The 17,523-nt window shown below is 42.0% G+C and overlaps 1 protein-coding gene across 1 annotated transcript in view; it reads left to right on the top strand.

The window, feature by feature from the left end:
- Positions 1–256: 256 nt before the first annotated feature.
- Positions 257–17,523, top strand: part of LOC309557098 (vacuolar protein sorting-associated protein 4B) — a 78,756-nt gene continuing 61,489 nt past the window's right edge. The window contains exons 1-2 of the mRNA XM_082259719.1: positions 257–463; positions 16,248–16,359. Of these exons, the coding sequence (XP_082115845.1) occupies positions 437–463; positions 16,248–16,359 (139 nt within the window). The 5' untranslated portion in view covers positions 257–436. The remainder of the gene's footprint in view (positions 464–16,247; positions 16,360–17,523) is intronic.

Here is a 17,523-nt window from a genome sequence, read left to right as displayed (position 1 = left end):
TCAACAGACCCATATGAATTCTTAGAGAGTTCCTCACTCGCCCCCTTTACATTTGAGGAACAACAATTATCGGGTTACTGTCTGTAAATTTCCGAATCACGTGACAAGGCCAAAACCAAACCATGTGACCTAGACATCAGCCAAGCTTCCAGGGGAAACCATCGAATGGACGCCCTGGTAGTGGGCATGCGCTTTGGTGACCCACGGCAGGAGACGTGTTACGTCAGACAGGTGCGGTCCGGTGACGCTGTCCACTCTCGGTCATGTGCTAGAACTGCTTTAGTCAGGTGGTGGGTGAGTCGCCGGTGACGTAATCCGGAAGCGGTCTGCTGCACGCGGAAGTGAGAGAGTGAGAGAAGCGGAGGGTGTTGTTGTACGCTTCACTTCCTGGGTTCTGTGAAGTGGGGGGATTCATCATACGACACCGGAAGGAGAGATGGCAGCGAACGGGACCAACCTACAGGTAATCGGCGGCACTCTCATCAGGCTTCGTACGGGGGTTTAAAAGGTCTTCCTTAATGTGTGTCACCAGGACCATGATGGGGGGCTTTTACTGCATGTCTTCCTCATTAGAGTCTACCTATTGCGCACTGTTTATGGAATAAGGTGACACAGCAAGTAGAAAAGCTCTGGATGGTGTCATGTACTGTGATCTCTGATCCCTGGCCTCAGATGTCATCTTCTAGGTCTAGTGTTCCATTAAACTACTTGATCTCTGGAAGATTCTACCCCCTTCATGAGCAGGGCATTTTTTGCTGTTCAGCACTGTGCTACTTTACCAGGCAATTGCTCAGCCATACACCATTGTACCAAAATAACATTTATATCATTTGTTTCACACAAATAGAGCGTTCTTTTGGTGGGATTTGATAACCACTGTTTTTATTTTTTATTATATAAACGAAAAAACACTGAAAATGTTGGGGAAAAAAAGCCCAGTATTTTCTACGTTATTGTTATAAATATATACAATAAAATCTAACTTCTTCCTAAATTTAGGCCAAACGCTATCCTGCTAAATGTCTTTGGTAAAAACCAAGCTGCGCTTTTCAGGAGTCTTTACTATTGAGAGCACTATTATATTATTGTTTGTGATCAGGATGCTGATCCGTACAGACAGTATACTGGCAATGGCGGTGATCAGCGACCTATAAATATAAAATCTTGTGCTGAATCAAGAATAAACAACTATATGTTAGAGCTGTACGATTATTCGTTAAAAATTGCAATCTTGATTTAAACCCTCACACGGGCGGTGCGCCCGACGGAGTCCGTTCTGCTCAGCGGGGGATCGATCTGCTGATCCCCGCTGAGCAGGCGGATGACAGGTCCGTCTCCGCTCTGTGTGCAGAGATGGAGCTGTCAGATCTTCGCTGTCCTCTATGGGGAGATTGGATGAGAACGGACCGCCTGTCTGTTCTCATCCGATCCCATCGGATTCTCCAGACGGATGGAAAATAGGATTTCCATCCGTCCGGATTTCACGGACATGATCAGATAGCAGCGGGTGTCAGCGGAAGGGGAAAATGTGAGCAGCCAGACAAAATCTGATGGAAGTTTGAAATGATGCTGCTTGCATGGTAAGGAGCCACAGACATCTACTCTCCTGGATCCGGAGGACGGATGATTTTCTCTCCAACATGTAACAGTGCTGAGTCGTTCTCTGCTCACAGCTGTCAAAGGGGGAAAAAAAACAGCCGGTGTCCTGTTGGAATACCGCTACCCATCGGAAAATATAACCGAAGTGATGTTCTGAGCAAAAAATGCTTACTGCACATGCATCATATAAGGTGAGTTACCTGCTAAAATAGGTGCGAAATTAAAGACTTACTTGGGTGTAAGAAGATGTCCGCTGCTGCTTTCGTGTTCTATCAGATTAGGAAACCTATTCAAACGCATAGCGGCCATGTTGGAACTCGTAGAGCATGCCCAATTAGCAATTTTGTTTGCAACGTCTCTTCTGTTGCATTTTCTGATGGGTAACTGTATTCTGTTAGAACACCGGCAAAGTTTATCACAACATTGCTCAGCACTGATCAAGAGGAACATTGTATCGTTTCATTCTTTTAGATCTAAGGGATGAACTTCGGTATGCAAATTTGGTCAGTTTAACCACTTAAAGACTGAGCCTTTTTCTGACACTTGTTGCTTACAAGTTAAAATCAGTATTTATTGCTAGAAAATTACTTAGAACCCCTAAACATTTTATATATATAAAAAATTTTAGCAGAGACTCTAGAAAACAAAATGACGAGCATGCAATAGTTTGTCACACTGTTTGCATAGCGGCCTTTCAAACGCAGGTTTTTTGGGGAAAAAATACAAATCAATGAATTAAAAAAAAAAAAAGAAACTGTAAAGTTAGCCTAATTTTTTTGTATAATGTGAAAAATGATGTTACGCCAAGAATCGTGAGAGAATCTTTGTTTTAAGCAAAAAATGGTGATTCTCACTTTATCCAGAATCCTGCAGCTCTACTATGTGCATAAATGCATTAATGAATTGTCCATGTATAATGTGACTGTACACCATGTGCAAAGTGATCCTGCTTCACTCTTGATATTTCCAGTGACCCTTTACCATGTGAAATCACCACTCCTTGTGACAATATTCCACCACTACTAGCAGCTCACCTCATTGAGTTGACCTACTAAACCTTCGGTCAAAGATAACACCTGTCCCTTTAAGGGAAATTTTGGAACCAATGTATTATACAGTAGATGTCCTCTTCCCAGGCCTTCAATATCCTGAGCCCAATTCCAAAATAAAACTAAAAAATATCAGTGCTTTCTGTAAAGAATTACTATTTTTTTAAAAAATGAAGACAAGAAATACGCTCACATTTGTGCAGCAGCCCCTCCTAATACCTGAGACCCATCTTGATACAGCAATGTTGCATGAGAGCCTCGGCTGTCCAGGACTCTCCCTCCTGATTGGCCGAGACACAGCAGTGGGCGCCATTGGCTCCTGCTGCTGTCAAAGTCAGTGAGCCAATGCGAGAGGGTGGACGGCCCAGATCCTCCTCTTCTTGGGTCCTTCGTCTGTGCTCCTGACCCCTACCTCATGCCGAATGCCTCCGCAGCAAGCTGCTTGCTGTGGGGGCAGGAGGAAGGGGCCAGGAGCACCGACGAAGGACCAGAGAAGAGGAAAATCTGGGCTGCTCTGTGCCAAATCACTGCACAGAGCAGGGAACTATAATATCTTTGCTATTTTCGCTTTGAAATACTGTAAAGAAGGCATTTCTTTTATAAGACACAGAGACAGTAGCACTTGTCATTAGGGCACAGAGTGGATTATAGAGGATAATAAAGGTTATTTGAGCAGCAGGGGGGAAGGGGACAGGCATGGACACGAACAGACAGGCAGGAGGGGGGTGTTGGAGGCGGAGAGGAGGACAGTGAAGGACAGAGCAGGGCTGCGAATGATGGAGTCGCGTACACTGACCATGGTGTCAGGGCTCAGCAGACATGATACACCGTGGTCAGTTTACAGGTTGGAGGGTATAGCCAGATATTTCAGGTGATCTGGGGGGGCAAATTACACAGCACAAGCATTGTGCTGTATAACATGCTTTTTAAGGAGCAGGATCCCCTTCTCTGTTTTATTTTTTCCTTTTTATCTTCATAAATGAGGGCTTCTCTATAATCCTCAAGAGTCCTCCAGCACCGATACCAGGTGACATCATAAGTGGCATTGGGGGAAAGCTGTCCCCTTCCTCCAATGAGACTGCTGAAAGATTTAGAGAATGCCCTGATGGACTGCTTTCAGATTCAGTCCTTTGCCCATCAAAACATGGTTGTTCCTGTTCTGGAAAAGCAGCCCTTTCTGGGATTTCACTCCAATGTGTTCCTAGTTCAGATTTCATCAGGGAAATGCAGGATGATTATATATTTTGGGAAGCTGAACGGGTATCTGCAGTACAGAAAGTTCAGAATGTAATACATTTACTTTGTCAGTAATGGGCCATACACACTATAAGATTTTCTGAAGACTTTTTCCTTTAGACTTACCAAAACCATATAATATGAGGTCAAACCTAAACACTTTCAATTTGTATGCAATCTGGCAGACTCTTGCACTACATAGAAAAGGTAAATCTGAAGGAAATCTAACCACAAAAGTTGGATAGTGTATTCAGCTTAAGACCCTCTGTAAGGTGTTTATGATCACCCTCAACCTCAGGGATGTTTTTTGCATGTCGTATTCCATCCCACTTTTCGGTGTTTTCTTAGTTTTGCAGTTCTTTTAGAGCAAAAGATTTTTTTTGGCAGCTCCAAGGGTTCTCCTTAACCACTTGCCAACTGCCTAACGCCGATCTACGTCGGCAGTCAGCCCCTCACAGGCAAAGTGACGTAGGGCTACGTCACTAGCCTGTGAGGGTCTAGGGAGCGAGCGCGCGCCCCCGGAGGCGCGCTCCCGCTTGGTCACGGACCCCCCCGCGCGTGTGACCGGCGGACCCGATGTCCGCCGGTCACTCGGCGATCGGCGGGGGAGAGGGAGAATGTCAGGCAGCTTGTGTAAACAAGCCACCTGTCATTCTCCTTGCTGTTAGGATACTGATCACTCGGATCTAGTATGTAGATCCGTTGATCAGTGTCCATACAGCTCAAGCCCCAGCCAATCACAGTAGAAAGCACGCCCCTAGGGATACACACAGCCCCTCCCTCCCAAATAAAGTTAACCCCTTCACTACCAGTGTATTTTTACAGTAACAGTGCATATATATAGCACTGATTACTGTAGAAATGTCACTGGTAACCCCAAAAGTGTCAAAAATGTCAGTCAAGGGTCCGATCTGTCCGCCGCAATGTCGCAGTACCGCAAAAAAAATCGCAGATCGCCGCCATTACACGTTAAAAAAAAAACAACAAAAATGACAGAAATCTTTCCCTTAGTAAACGCGATAACTTTTGCGCAAACCAATCAAAATACGCTTTTTGCGATTTTTTTTTTTTTTTTTTTTACCAAACATAGGTAGCATAAAACAAATTGGCCGAAAAAGTAAAAAAATTTTGATTTTTAAATTTTTTTTTTGGGGAATTTCATATAAAAAAATGTGAAAAATATTGCTATTTTTGCAAAATTGACGCTCTTTTTTTGTTTATAGCGCGTGATCAAAAAATCGCACAGGTGATCAAATACCACCAAAAGAAAGCTCTGTTTGTGGGAAAAAAAGGACGCCAAATTCGTTTAGGTACAGCGTCGCACGACCGCGCAATTGTCCGTTAAAGTCACGCAGTGCCGAATCGCAAAATACCCCCTGGTCGGAATGGGGGTAAAATCTTCCGGGGCTTAAGTGGTTAAGATCCTAACAGGCTCCTCAGATTTCGGAAGAATTTTTCAAATCTCTTACCTGGTTGATATTCTGCTGTATGCCCCAATAGAGCAGAATGTTAGAAAAGCTAGGTGATAAATAGTGGTCTTCGCTGAGTCCAACCCAGAACACTATCTCTTAGGAATACCAGATCAATTCAGTGTCTCAAAAGATTTTTCTTCCCGGAGACACAATCTCCAAGCTTCTTGCTGTGACCAACCAGGTGGCATTGGCATTCTAACAAATACAAAAAGATTTCAAGCTCAAACTTTCCAACCAGCCAGTGACCAACCGAATTGACCTGTCTAGTAATATGCATTAAGAACAGAGGTTTAGTCTGCACACATTTGCAAATGCATGCGTAAGCTACATGCCCCGTCAAGCCACTCTGTTTTCTGTAGTCTTAACTCTAACTTCTGAGAGTCTCCACAATAGCAGCACATGCATTTTAATGGATAGGCAGAGGGCAGATGAGCCTGGAAGGGCCCACCCCTCCTTAAAGGTACAGGGGCACACTGAACACCCAGCACATAGCACAATGGCAGCAAAGGTGTCAGTGCATTGCCTGTAAGTGTGTGCAGACTAAATCTGTTATATTGTTAGACAGGTCAATTTGGTTGGTTGCTGGTTGGTAAGTTTGAGCTTGGAAATCTCTTTGTATTTGTTTGACATGCCTCGCCCTTCCGGTGCTCCTTTCTGAAAAAATAAAATAAAAACAGTTATAGTAGGGGACAGTGGCCAGTGCCACTTGTTTGGCATTGGTAGTCTCTTTAAGAGACCTAGGCCTTTTCGATCTGATGAATTCTTTGGTTCCAGCCCTAACCTGGGCCTTCCTCTAGAAATCTGCCAGTTGTTGAAATAGTGACTCGATCTGCTAATGTAGGGAAGTAGCATGAATTGGTCTCAGCAGTGCCCAATAAAGATCACATCAGATGCCAGCTCATAGCATTTGGGAGCTCGTGAGCAGGAATATCATAATTTATAACTGGCTAGGTCTCTGGACTTAGTCCAGACCTTCTTCCAACCTGATAGAGCTAATGACATTAAGACTGTAAAGGTCACAAAGCTCAAGTCTTCTCCAACAACGATACTACCTAAATCGCCAAAATGGTATCAGGTCAACCATTTTGATTCAGGTAGCTCTGGTGACTCTGGGTTGGTCAGAGTTAAAAAAAAAAAAAAAAAAAAAAGTCTTCAGTCCACATAAAGGAGTTCAGGAAGGTTGTCCCAAGAAAAATGGCTATGGTATTTCATTAGATTTTTTCCTACCCTCTTTGCTGATTTAGTGGACCCAGGAAAAGAAGTTCCACTCTTTGGATCTTAGAAGATGCCTTCTCTGCTACCTAGAGGCTGCCAGAGTATGTAGATCATTTCATCTTCTGGTAGGTCGGGCAGATAAGTTCACAGGTTCCCCCTTCATTGAGAGCTCATTCAAACAGGTGGCAGGAGGGGATCTCTATTACCCTCAGAGGCCACGAGTGACTTTTTTTTTTTTTTTTTTTTTTGCTGGAAGGCCTGAAATTGTGTTTTTTTTTTTTTTTAAATCTCGTGTTTTACAGCATTAGGCCCCTTTCACACAGATGGTCCGTTCCCATCTGATTCCCCCACAGAGAACAGCGGAACCTGACAGCTGTGTCTCTGCACACAGCGCAGAGACACAGCTGCCTTCCGCCTGCTCAGCGGGGGATCGGTTGATCGATCCCCCGCTGAGAAAAACTGATTCCGCCTGACGGACTCCCTGTGTGAAAGGGGCCTAAGGAAGGAGAGATCTGGAGACATAAAAAAAAAAAAAATAAATAATTAATGGAAAGTGTGTAAATAAAAATACTATTTTATTTATTTTAAAATAAAATACACAGACGCGAACGCATACATACTTTGCGCCCGCATATGTAAACAATGTTCAAATCACACATGTGAGGTATTGCCACGAACATTAGAGCACGAGCAATAAATCTAATGCAAGACCTCCTCTACTCTAAACGGGTAACCTGTAACAATTTTTAAAGCGTACCCTATGGAGATTTTTTAGTACCAAGTTTGGCGCCATTCCACGAGTATGCTCAATTTTAAAGCATGACATGTTGGGTATCTGTTTACTCAGCAAATCCGTATCTTTCATGTTATACAAAGTAATTGGGCTAGCTTACATGTTTTTTTTTTTTTTTTTAAATCTTGTTTAGAAAAATTGCTGAGCAAATCTTGTATGCCATAATAGATTGCAACAACCGCGATTTTATTCCCTAGGGTCGCTGCTAAAAAAAATATATAGAATGTTTGAGTAAATTTCTAGCAAACAAATGATGATTTTTACATCTAGGAGAGGAGTGCCAGAATTGGCCTGGGTTGGAAGCAGTTAATTAAGGCTATATAACATTTTTTTTTATATAGCGGTTGAGGCTATATAACATTTGACTTTGTAGTAAAAAAAAAAATAAATAAAAAAAATAGCCTTGCCTAGAGATAATTTAAGCAGAGAGAACTCCATGTGACCTCACAGACACCACACCATGGACTTTCATTTTATGATTTGTAAAAATGGGAGCAACAGACACTGGCAGTGCCCAGCAGATCGTGGTATGACCTCTCAACTATAAATAGGTACATTAGTTGTCCATTTTTCAGCACTAGGTTTAGAGGTGGAGGTAAGGTAGTCTTTTTGAAGGCTTGGCTAGGCCATATATGGTCCAAATATTATAAGTAATTCTACACAAGAGGTCCCATCATTTAGGGCTTAAAAATGTTCTTTCAATCTAGGAGCCAGTTTTTTAACTAACAAATCTTTCAAGTGGAAGATGTAACATGTTCCCAAAGGTGAATATATCCTATAACTCTTTCACAGCCCGAGCCGATTTTGTTTTTTTGCACATGTTTAAGAAATCATTTTAGGCCTGAAGATTACATAAACCCCCAAACATATATTTTCTGAAAGCTGACACCCTAGAGAATAAAATAGTGGTAGTTCCAATTTTTTAGGTCGTACAATATTACCACAAGGCTATAGGAAACGCAACATTTCAGTAAAAAAAATACATTAAAAGTTGACTTTAGGGGGCACAAAAACTCAATAAATTTCCTGATTTTTGGTAAAATATAAATTCCGAAGTTGGCCCGATTTTAAACGAATACCCAAACCTGTCAAACCTAAACATGTCAGTACCCTATATTTTCCATAGGGCACGCTTTAAAAGCCCCCTATAATTCATCAGTTTAGTGTTATTGAGGTCTGTTGCTAAAATTATTGCTCTCATTCTGGCTTGCTATGCGTAACATGCATCGTAATTGACAATTTCAGGCCTAGGTGCCCCGTTGTGTGCGTTTACAGTTATATACTTTATGTATGCATATACTGGTATGAACAAGTGTGTTTGCATTGAATACATGTGCTTGTGTTTAAAAGATAGTGGTAGCACAGCATTTTCAGAACCAGGTGGGTGGAGGAATAGGGAATAGTGATCAGCCTGTGCATTTTCAGCCTACCCAATAAATTTGCCCACATTTTGTGCTATGATGCCATTGCAGATTCCCCTTCACTTTAGTGACCATATCTCTGCAAGAGAAAAAGTAAGGGAAACCTTAGGGTTATATAGGAAATGTAAAACCTATTGAAAGCTAATTTTGGCTGGAGTTAAGTCAACTTTCTAATTTTAGTACCGTGGCAGTGTTTACTGAATAACATTTATAGCTCACTTAATTTCTTCACGTGTTTTCTAAAATTTCCCAAATTTTCTCCACTGTTTGTATAGCATTCAGAGTTTCTGATTTCCAAAACATGCCCTTGATAGTTGGAACCTGGCTGCTGTAGTCTTCCACACATCACTTAAGTTAAGTCCCCTGTTGTGATCAATGGGAAAAAAGAGAAAAAGCATTTCTCCAGGGTTTACATGTGTATAGTACCGTAATCATGTGTTCTAGCTTAAATAGGGTAAAGTATGAAGGTATAGACCTAAGACTGTTCATACCGTTCACAACATCAGCACATCCTTACCACTATTATATAGCTATATACTTCTCTTTCAAAACCAATGCATATAATTAATTTAATGTAAAAAAATCTTCCCGCAAAAGTATTCTATGGAGAATCATGTTAAAGAGGAAGTAAACTCTTCCTGTTTCACCTGCAAAGAAATGCATAATGTGCATACCAGCACATTATGTGACACTTACCTGCAAACAAAGCCCTCGTCGTCCTCACTGGCGGCCGCATCCATTTTCACCTGTTTTCCTTCCGGGTCTGCGGACTCCAGCTGTATTACTGGCCGGAGCCGCCGGTCACCACACAGTTCTCTGAAGAAACGTCATGGGTGGTCTTTTCTTCAGAGTGCATGCGCTGATGATGTCATCGACTGCATGCAATGTAAATATCTCCTAAACAGTGCACATTTAGGAGATATTTACAGTACCTATTGATTGTTAAGCCTTATCAAAGGCTTACCTATAGGTAAAAGTTCTCAAGGTGGGTTTACAACTACTTTAAGCGGAGTTCCACCCAAAAGTGGAACTTCCACTTCAAGGCCTCTTCCCCGCCTCCTGTTTGTGAAACAAAGCTTTTGTGGGGGAGCAGGTATCTGATTTTGACAGGCACCTGCTCCCACGTTAGTTCAGGTTGCCTTAGGCAGTCGAAAACAGAAGTTCCCCAAAGTGCTCGCGAATGCGCAGTGGGCACCGGGCTGTGAATCTGCAAGCTGTCATAGCCAGGTGGGCCATAGTAGAGATGCCCGGGGAGGACACTGGGAGAACGTTGGAGTGAGTACATCGCTGGATTGTGGGACAGGTGAGTGTCTGTTTATTAAAAGTCCGCAGCTACACTTTTTGTAGCTGCTGTCTTTTAATAAACAAAAAAAATGACTGGAAATCTGCTTTAAGATGACCTCTATCTTCTATCCCTCAACTGAAATAGTCTTTTGCCAATTATACAGTATTACAATAAAATACAGATTATAGGGAAAAGTGAGAAGAAACTATTAAAATTAATAGTAGAAACTATTAAAATGGAGAAATACTGTGATGAATTTCTCATTCTTAAAGAAAAGTGCTATTGATTTAGGTATTGATTTTTTTTTTTTCTTTTAGCAAAAATAACTATTGTACTGCACCTTCTTATGCTGATAATATCCTCATGACTGAATGACGTTTTTCAGAAAATGTTAACTTGATTTGACTGTCAATATATTCTTTAGGTTCTCTGCCTCGCTGCCTCTACATAAATACTAGTTCTCCTTCCCTTATGCAATACCACATATCTAAGTCCTAGCAAGCTGCTTCACCTATATTCTTTCATGACACATTGACAAGTTGGGCTGGTTGTCGAGCTGCCACAATCTGTTAGACCGGAGATTGTTTGTAGCTCTTCAAGAGATCGCGTCATTAGGACCAGTGATCTAATACATTAACTAGTTTAGGGCTGCAACTAACGATTATTTTCATAATAGATTAGTTGTCCGATTTTATTGTTTCGATTGATTGGATAAAATAAAAACAAACTCAAAACAAAAAGCATCAGAGCCACCGGTCACTCGCGCGGGGATGCCTGTAAAACGAGCAGGGGTGGTAGCGCGCCTCCAGCGGCACACGCTCGCCCCCTACAGGTGGCTGAGCAAGTGACGTACCCCTACGTCACTTTGCCCAGAAGCGGCTGTCTGCCGCAGTATATCCGCGGTGGGCAGTCGTTATGTGGTTAAGCTGACCAACTACGTCAAAGTAATCCCTCTTCTGGCCAGTCCTACACTGCTTTACCACTGCAAATACTACAGTGGACACCATGCCAATCTGGGGCATAGAGACACAAGGTGGGGGAGAGTTACTAGGTTTAGGACTGGTCACTGACCTGCGTTCCAACAAAGAAAAATATACATGTGCTCAAATCCCAATAGCTTGTACATGTATTTAAACGATCAGGTGCTAAAGGGGTGTGACCACATTAACACTACAAATTCTGGATGGACGATATGTGAACTAAATATCCCTGTTTTTCATTGCATAGTTTGCTGGAAAGGGTGTAGCAGTGTGCAGAGGATTTCTTTCAGAAGAAATGTCAAGAAATTTTGAGGGGACAGCAAATTTACACCACTATATAAGCTGTACACTCCCTACTTTACATTGTAGCAAAGTGTCATTTCTTCAGTGTTGTCACATGAAAAGATATAATAAATTACTTACAAAAAATGTGAGGGTGTACTCACTCTTGTGAGATTATTTATTTGTTTTTTTATTTTCAAACTGTCATTTTCGGCCATGTGCATCACCTCTACAATTTAGTGAGGAGCACACTTGATAAAACAATGAGTGTCCAGCTACAAATTTTTCAAATTGGGCAGTAATGCATATTGATCTGTTTGCAATCATGCCAGGAGCCTAACCCAATTAGCTACACAACTAGTTGGGGGGGGGGGGGGGGTTGAAGAGGCAGAGCAAGTACTAACTGCCGCTGAGGGGTGGAAAAGAGATTGAAGTGGCAAGTAATCTTGTTCCACTCAAAGTGCAGTATAGGGACTGATTATGGACCATGGGTTAAAAAGAGGAGTAAGAGAAGGAGCAGTGATGAGGGGCTTTGGTCATGGATGAACTGTCATTTCTTACCCTGAGGGAGGAATGGCAGTTGATATCTCTCTTTCTGATTTTATTTGGTTATAGTGCAGCTGTTTGCATCAGCCAAAACACACTTCTGATAAGAACTCCGGCATATGAAATTTTAGGTGGTATTTATTTAAAGAGCAAATTCTAGTCTTTTCTATTTTATTGCTATTTGCATATGTGTTTGGTACTTGGTGAAAAACTGTGCTGCTCTTAAATTTTCTCCACCTCTTCATCATACCGTGTACTTTTTTTTTTTTTTTTCTGAAGTTTTATTGAAGGGCATTGCAGCAGGTACAAATTCTGTCTAGTGTTGCCCAGCCTCCCACAGAGTGTCATGTTTATGCCCCATGAGGATATCCAGCAAAAAAACTGAAGTTTTGTGGTGGGTATGACTTCAATAGAGCCAGCAATGCCTGGGTGAGAGAAAACCTGCCCATTGACACTGAAGTTACCCTTGTGCATCCAAAATTCAAGCAGGGTGGCCCTGTAAGCACCACCTGGCTCTTGACAAAGGTCAGTTGAAAAATTGACCAGGATTGGTAAAAAATCAAATGCAGTCACTGTTTGGCAGCACCACTGTTTGTGTGAATGTTGTGATTATCAGTTCCTTGGTGAGTACAGCTGACTAAATATGTTTTTCACCAGTATGACAGCCATGGGGAACAGTGATGACAGTGTTTGCAGACAACATATCACAAGCCGCATAGCATTATATAGAATAGTAGAGACAGTAGAACAAGGAAGTGGTGACACAGCAGTAGCCAGTGGACCTTAAATAAGGTAGCATACAAAGTACAGGGGATTGCTATGCATGTAGTTCTGAATGCAGCAGTCTTTACTGTGGAGGGAACATAGTCAGAGAAGGTAGTATGCCTGGTTTGGTGGGGGGCACCACCAGAGCATGTGGCACCCAGATGGTTAAGGTGCAGCAGAGCAGGTTGTTACTTGGATGGTTAAAGTGCAACAGAGCAGGTTACTGTCTAGTTCAGGTATTCCCAAACTACGGCCCTGCAGTTGTTCAGGAACTACTATTCCCATCATGCCTAGTCATATATGTGAGTGTCAGAGTTTTACAATGCCCCATGGGATGTGTAGTTCTGCAACAGCTGCAGGGCCGTACTAGTTTGTTGAGTAGCTTGAACAGGCACAAAAAAGGTTTGCATGCCTGAAGGGTAGAGTCATGTCAGACGGTAGTACTCATGGACTTGTCAGCATTGTAATGTAAATCCCCATAATTGTATCTCAGAAAAGGCACATGAACATTCCTGGTTCAGTCATTCCTAGTGGCAGTATCCTCCTAATAAAGGATGCAAAAGTTATGCCCCGTACACCCGTTCAGATAATCGGACGACTTATCGTTCGCATTTTGTTGCATGATGCTAACATCGAATTCAACAATGCGTACAAACCGTATGATTTTTGTCGTATGATTCGGGAAAAGCTTCCTGGTTGCTTAGCTACATATCAGATGGTGCAAAACAAAACAATGGCAGCCAGGCTTTTTCCGTGCTATTTTAGTGTTTCTGATCATGCGCGGTCTTTGTCGATTTTTTTAGCGGACGTATAGTGTACTGATAAAACGATTGTCATTTGCGGGGCTATCGTACGTCAGAAGTTTTCCTGTTTGTCCCTTCGGATTTTGTTGGACCAACTGTCGTGATCGGCTGTAGAAAGCTGTGTACTAACGATCAGATTATCGTGCGATCAGGTCGAAAGCAAGTTTATCGTACGATTATCGGAACGCGTGTAGGGGGCAGAAGTGTTGCTTTTATAGTACATTTTGGGAAGTGCAGGGACCCTTACATCATATCTGGATTGGGCTAAAGCCTCGTACACACAATCAGATTATCGTACGAATTTTCATCTGTTTTTTGTTGCATGCTAGTCTCATATCGAAAGTGAAGAGGTTACTTTCATATGAAAATTCTCGTACGACAGAACTCAACTCCAGGAGTAATGTGTTGAATTATTTTGGATGCCTTAGGGCTGTCACGACTCGTCGACGTAGTCTACTACTAAAATTCGTCGACGTGCGTGAAAAGCGTTGACGCGTCACGCGTGATGTCACACGCCCCCTGCTCGCATTCCGGCCGGGCCGCTACATTGATTGGGGCCGCTGCAGGCTGCACTGCCCCGCCCCCGGCACCCGCTGCGCTCCAGTCCAGAGTGTCTGTGAGCGGCATGACATCCCGGAGGCGAGCGACGCTCTGCACACTGAGGCAGTGATGTGGTTGCAATGCTCTGCAGGAGCAAAAGTTAGTAAAATGCCTTTTTTCTTTTTTTTGATTGTTGCCACATTTTTTACATTTGTTATAAGGGCGGACAGAGAAGTCGCAGTCTTTGCTCTGAAGTGTAATAGAACGCCATGTGACCCTCATTTTCATCTCTCATTGGACTCAGCTGAGAGTGATTGCCTGAGACTGATCTTTATTACTTGTCAATAAATTCTGTATGGTGGATTTCCTGCACATTTCTAGTTATTTCAAACACAACTCCAGGGTAGGCAGTACCCCCTCCCCCCCTCAGTCACATGGTCCCCCCAACATGATTATATATATTTTTTAATATACAAAATGTTATCGTCTCTTTAAAGCAAACCTATCTATAGAGATGCATGGAGACTGTCATCCCCAATCCACTCCTGAAGATGCAGGTTGTCTGGCTGTCAGAATGATATGATGTATATGTTTCCTATGTATATCCTGTCCCAGATAAAGAATACCATGTATTAAAGCAGGAGGATAAACATGACAGCCAAGTAACTAGCATTTGCAGAATGTGACGTTGCTTTGACAGCCTCCATTTTTCTCTGGTGACAGGTTCACTTTACAACGGAACTTTACTGCATGTGAGCGTCACAAACCAAAAAATGCTATTTAATTCATTAATTATATTCAAAGCAACTCCTCAAACCATCCACCCATGTCCCCATCTATCCATCCAACCACATCTCCATCCTTTCATCCATCCGTGTCTCCATCCTTTCATCCATCCGTGTCTCCATCCTTTCATCCATCCGTGTCTCCATCCTTTCATCCATCCATCCGTGTCTCCATCCTTTCATCCATCCATCCGTGTCTCCATCCTTTCATCCATCCATCCGTGTCTCAATCCTTTCATCCATCCATCCATCCATGTCTCCATCCGTGTCTCCATCCTTTCATCCATCCATCCGTGTCTCCATCCTTTCATCCATCCATCCGTGTCTCCATCCTTTCATCCATCCATCCATCCATCCATCCATCCGTGTCTCCATCCTTTCATCCATCCATCCATGTCTCCATCCTTTCATCCATCCATCCATGTCTCCATCCTTTCATCCATCCATCCATGTCTCCATCCTTTCATCCATCCATCCGTGTCTCCATCCTTTCATCCATCCATCCATCTATCCTTTCATCCATCCATCCATCCATCCGTGTATCTATCCTTTCATCCTTTCATCCATCCATCCATCCGTGTATCTATCCTTTCATCCTTTCATCCATCCATCCGTGTATCTATCCTTTCATCCATCCATCCGTGTATCTATCCTTTCATCCATCCATCCGTGTCTCCATCCTTTCATTCATCCATCCGTGTCTCCATCCTTTCATCCATCCATCCATCCATCCATCCACCAATGTCTCCATCCTTTCATTCATCCGTGTCTCCATCCTTTCATCCATCGTCTGTACTAGGTGGGAGAGCTTACTGAGGGGTCTGTACTGGGAGGGGACTTACTGAGGGGTCTGTACTGGGAGGGGGGCTTACTGAGGGGTCTGTATTAATTACAGGATTAATTAGCTAATCAAAAAAAACACTCAATAAAGCAAAAACAAATAAAATAAAAATAATCGTTAGATTAGTCGACTAATCGTAAAAATAATCGATAGATTAGTCGACAGACAAATTAATCGTTAGTTGCAGCCCTAGTATGCATTATTTTGTTTCTGAGCAAGGGTAGTCTTGCTTTACAATTTTCTTCGGAAGAAAACTGTACTAAACAAACGAAAATTGGAAGTTGTGTTCACATACAATAAAAATTGTATAGCCTGCAAATTCAGTTTTTGTTGTACGTAGATTTGTAATCTGCTGTCAAACACCATACTAATGATCTGAAAATCAGCAGATCGTTTGTCGCACAAAATTTTACTTCCAATTTTCTTATCATGGGTACGGCCTTTAGAATCCTCATACTCTGTGAGAAGCTGGTTAGAACCAATCACTCAAGTCTTGGCAAGGCGCCTTGTTTTTAGTAAACAGGAAACAAGTTGGCGAACCTCATGTTCTCCAGTCCTTTAAAAATACGCATGAATGGTAACATTTATTTGCATAAGCACTAATTCCATACTATGTTATTTTGTATTTTTTACAGAAAGCTATTGACCTTGCCAGCAAAGCCTCTCAGGAAGACAAAGCAAAGAACTATGAGGAGGCCCTTCGTTTATATCAGTGTGCTGTACAGTATTTTTTGCATGTTGTAAAATGTAAGTTTTTATGCATTTCTGTATTTGTCATGTGTGTTTTTTTTTTTTTTTTTTTTTTTTTGGGAGAACTCTATACAAAAGTGAAAACACAGCTTTGAATGAAAGCCTCTATAGGACCTGGGCAGCATCTGGATGGAACATAAAGGCATAGTGTTTGATTTACTAATGGCAAATCCACTGTGCACTTGGCAGTGCATTCACTGTAGATCTGAGGGGAAGATCTGAAATGAAGGGAAGCTCTGCTGATTTCTATCATCAAATCGTGCAAGCAAAAATCTTTTATTTTCCTTGCATGTCCCCCTCAGATCTAAGACTGCGCTTCAAGTGCACTTGTAGTGCACAGTGGATATGCCTTTAGTAAATAAACCCCATAGTTAGTGTGTGTATCCAGTTCTTGGTATTTTCAGCACAATTTACAAGTGTGTGTGTGTGTGTGTGGGATGACAGATGAAGTCTCTAACAGTGTTGAACCTAAAGTTAAGGAATTTGACACACATATGATGTATAAAGTGTGAGATTTTTTTCTTTTCTTGGGAATATAGACTTCCAAATAATGCAATGCTGCTGTTATGATCTTGAAACCACATGGTTTAAAGTGGAACTAAACTCACCAATTTAAGTTTCCTAAAACTGTTACATTTAATGCATGCCTTGATTAATACCTGTTAAAGCTACAAGAGTGCTTTTGTTAGCTCTCAACCAAACTGGCAAGAAGATAAATGGCTGTTGGCATAGCTGATCACATGTGCAGCATCATGGCAACTGCAGATCAAAAAGAGGCGAAGATGACAGCCTCCTTAGCTGAAAAAGATAGGGTTCAGATCCACTTTAAACTTCTATTGCACTTCTAGATTTTACCAGCTTGCTGGTCTGTAAGTGAAATGTGTAGCTAAAGATCTGGGTAAAGGACAGGTTCACTTTTATTAACATGTTATATATTAATGCTAATAACTGAGCAGCCCCCACACCTAAAAAAATAAAAATAAATAAATGCACTTTTTTTTACCTGCAAAAAGATGTGCATTTACTATTTTTTTTTTTTTAAATGTGAACTTGTCCTTTTAGGAAAATCTAAAGACCAGGATTTTGATGGAAATCCTCTTAACTAAACAAACCATTGTGCTTTTTGCCCAAACCTCTAAAGTGAACCCGTGATTTACCAAT

This window comes from Pelophylax lessonae (assembly GCF_965119305.1).
Source record: "Pelophylax lessonae genome assembly, chromosome: 5".
NCBI classification, from domain to species: Eukaryota; Metazoa; Chordata; class Amphibia; order Anura; family Ranidae; genus Pelophylax; species Pelophylax lessonae.
The sequence above is the reverse complement of the archived record's forward strand: the minus strand, read 5'-3'. Positions and strand labels throughout refer to the sequence as shown.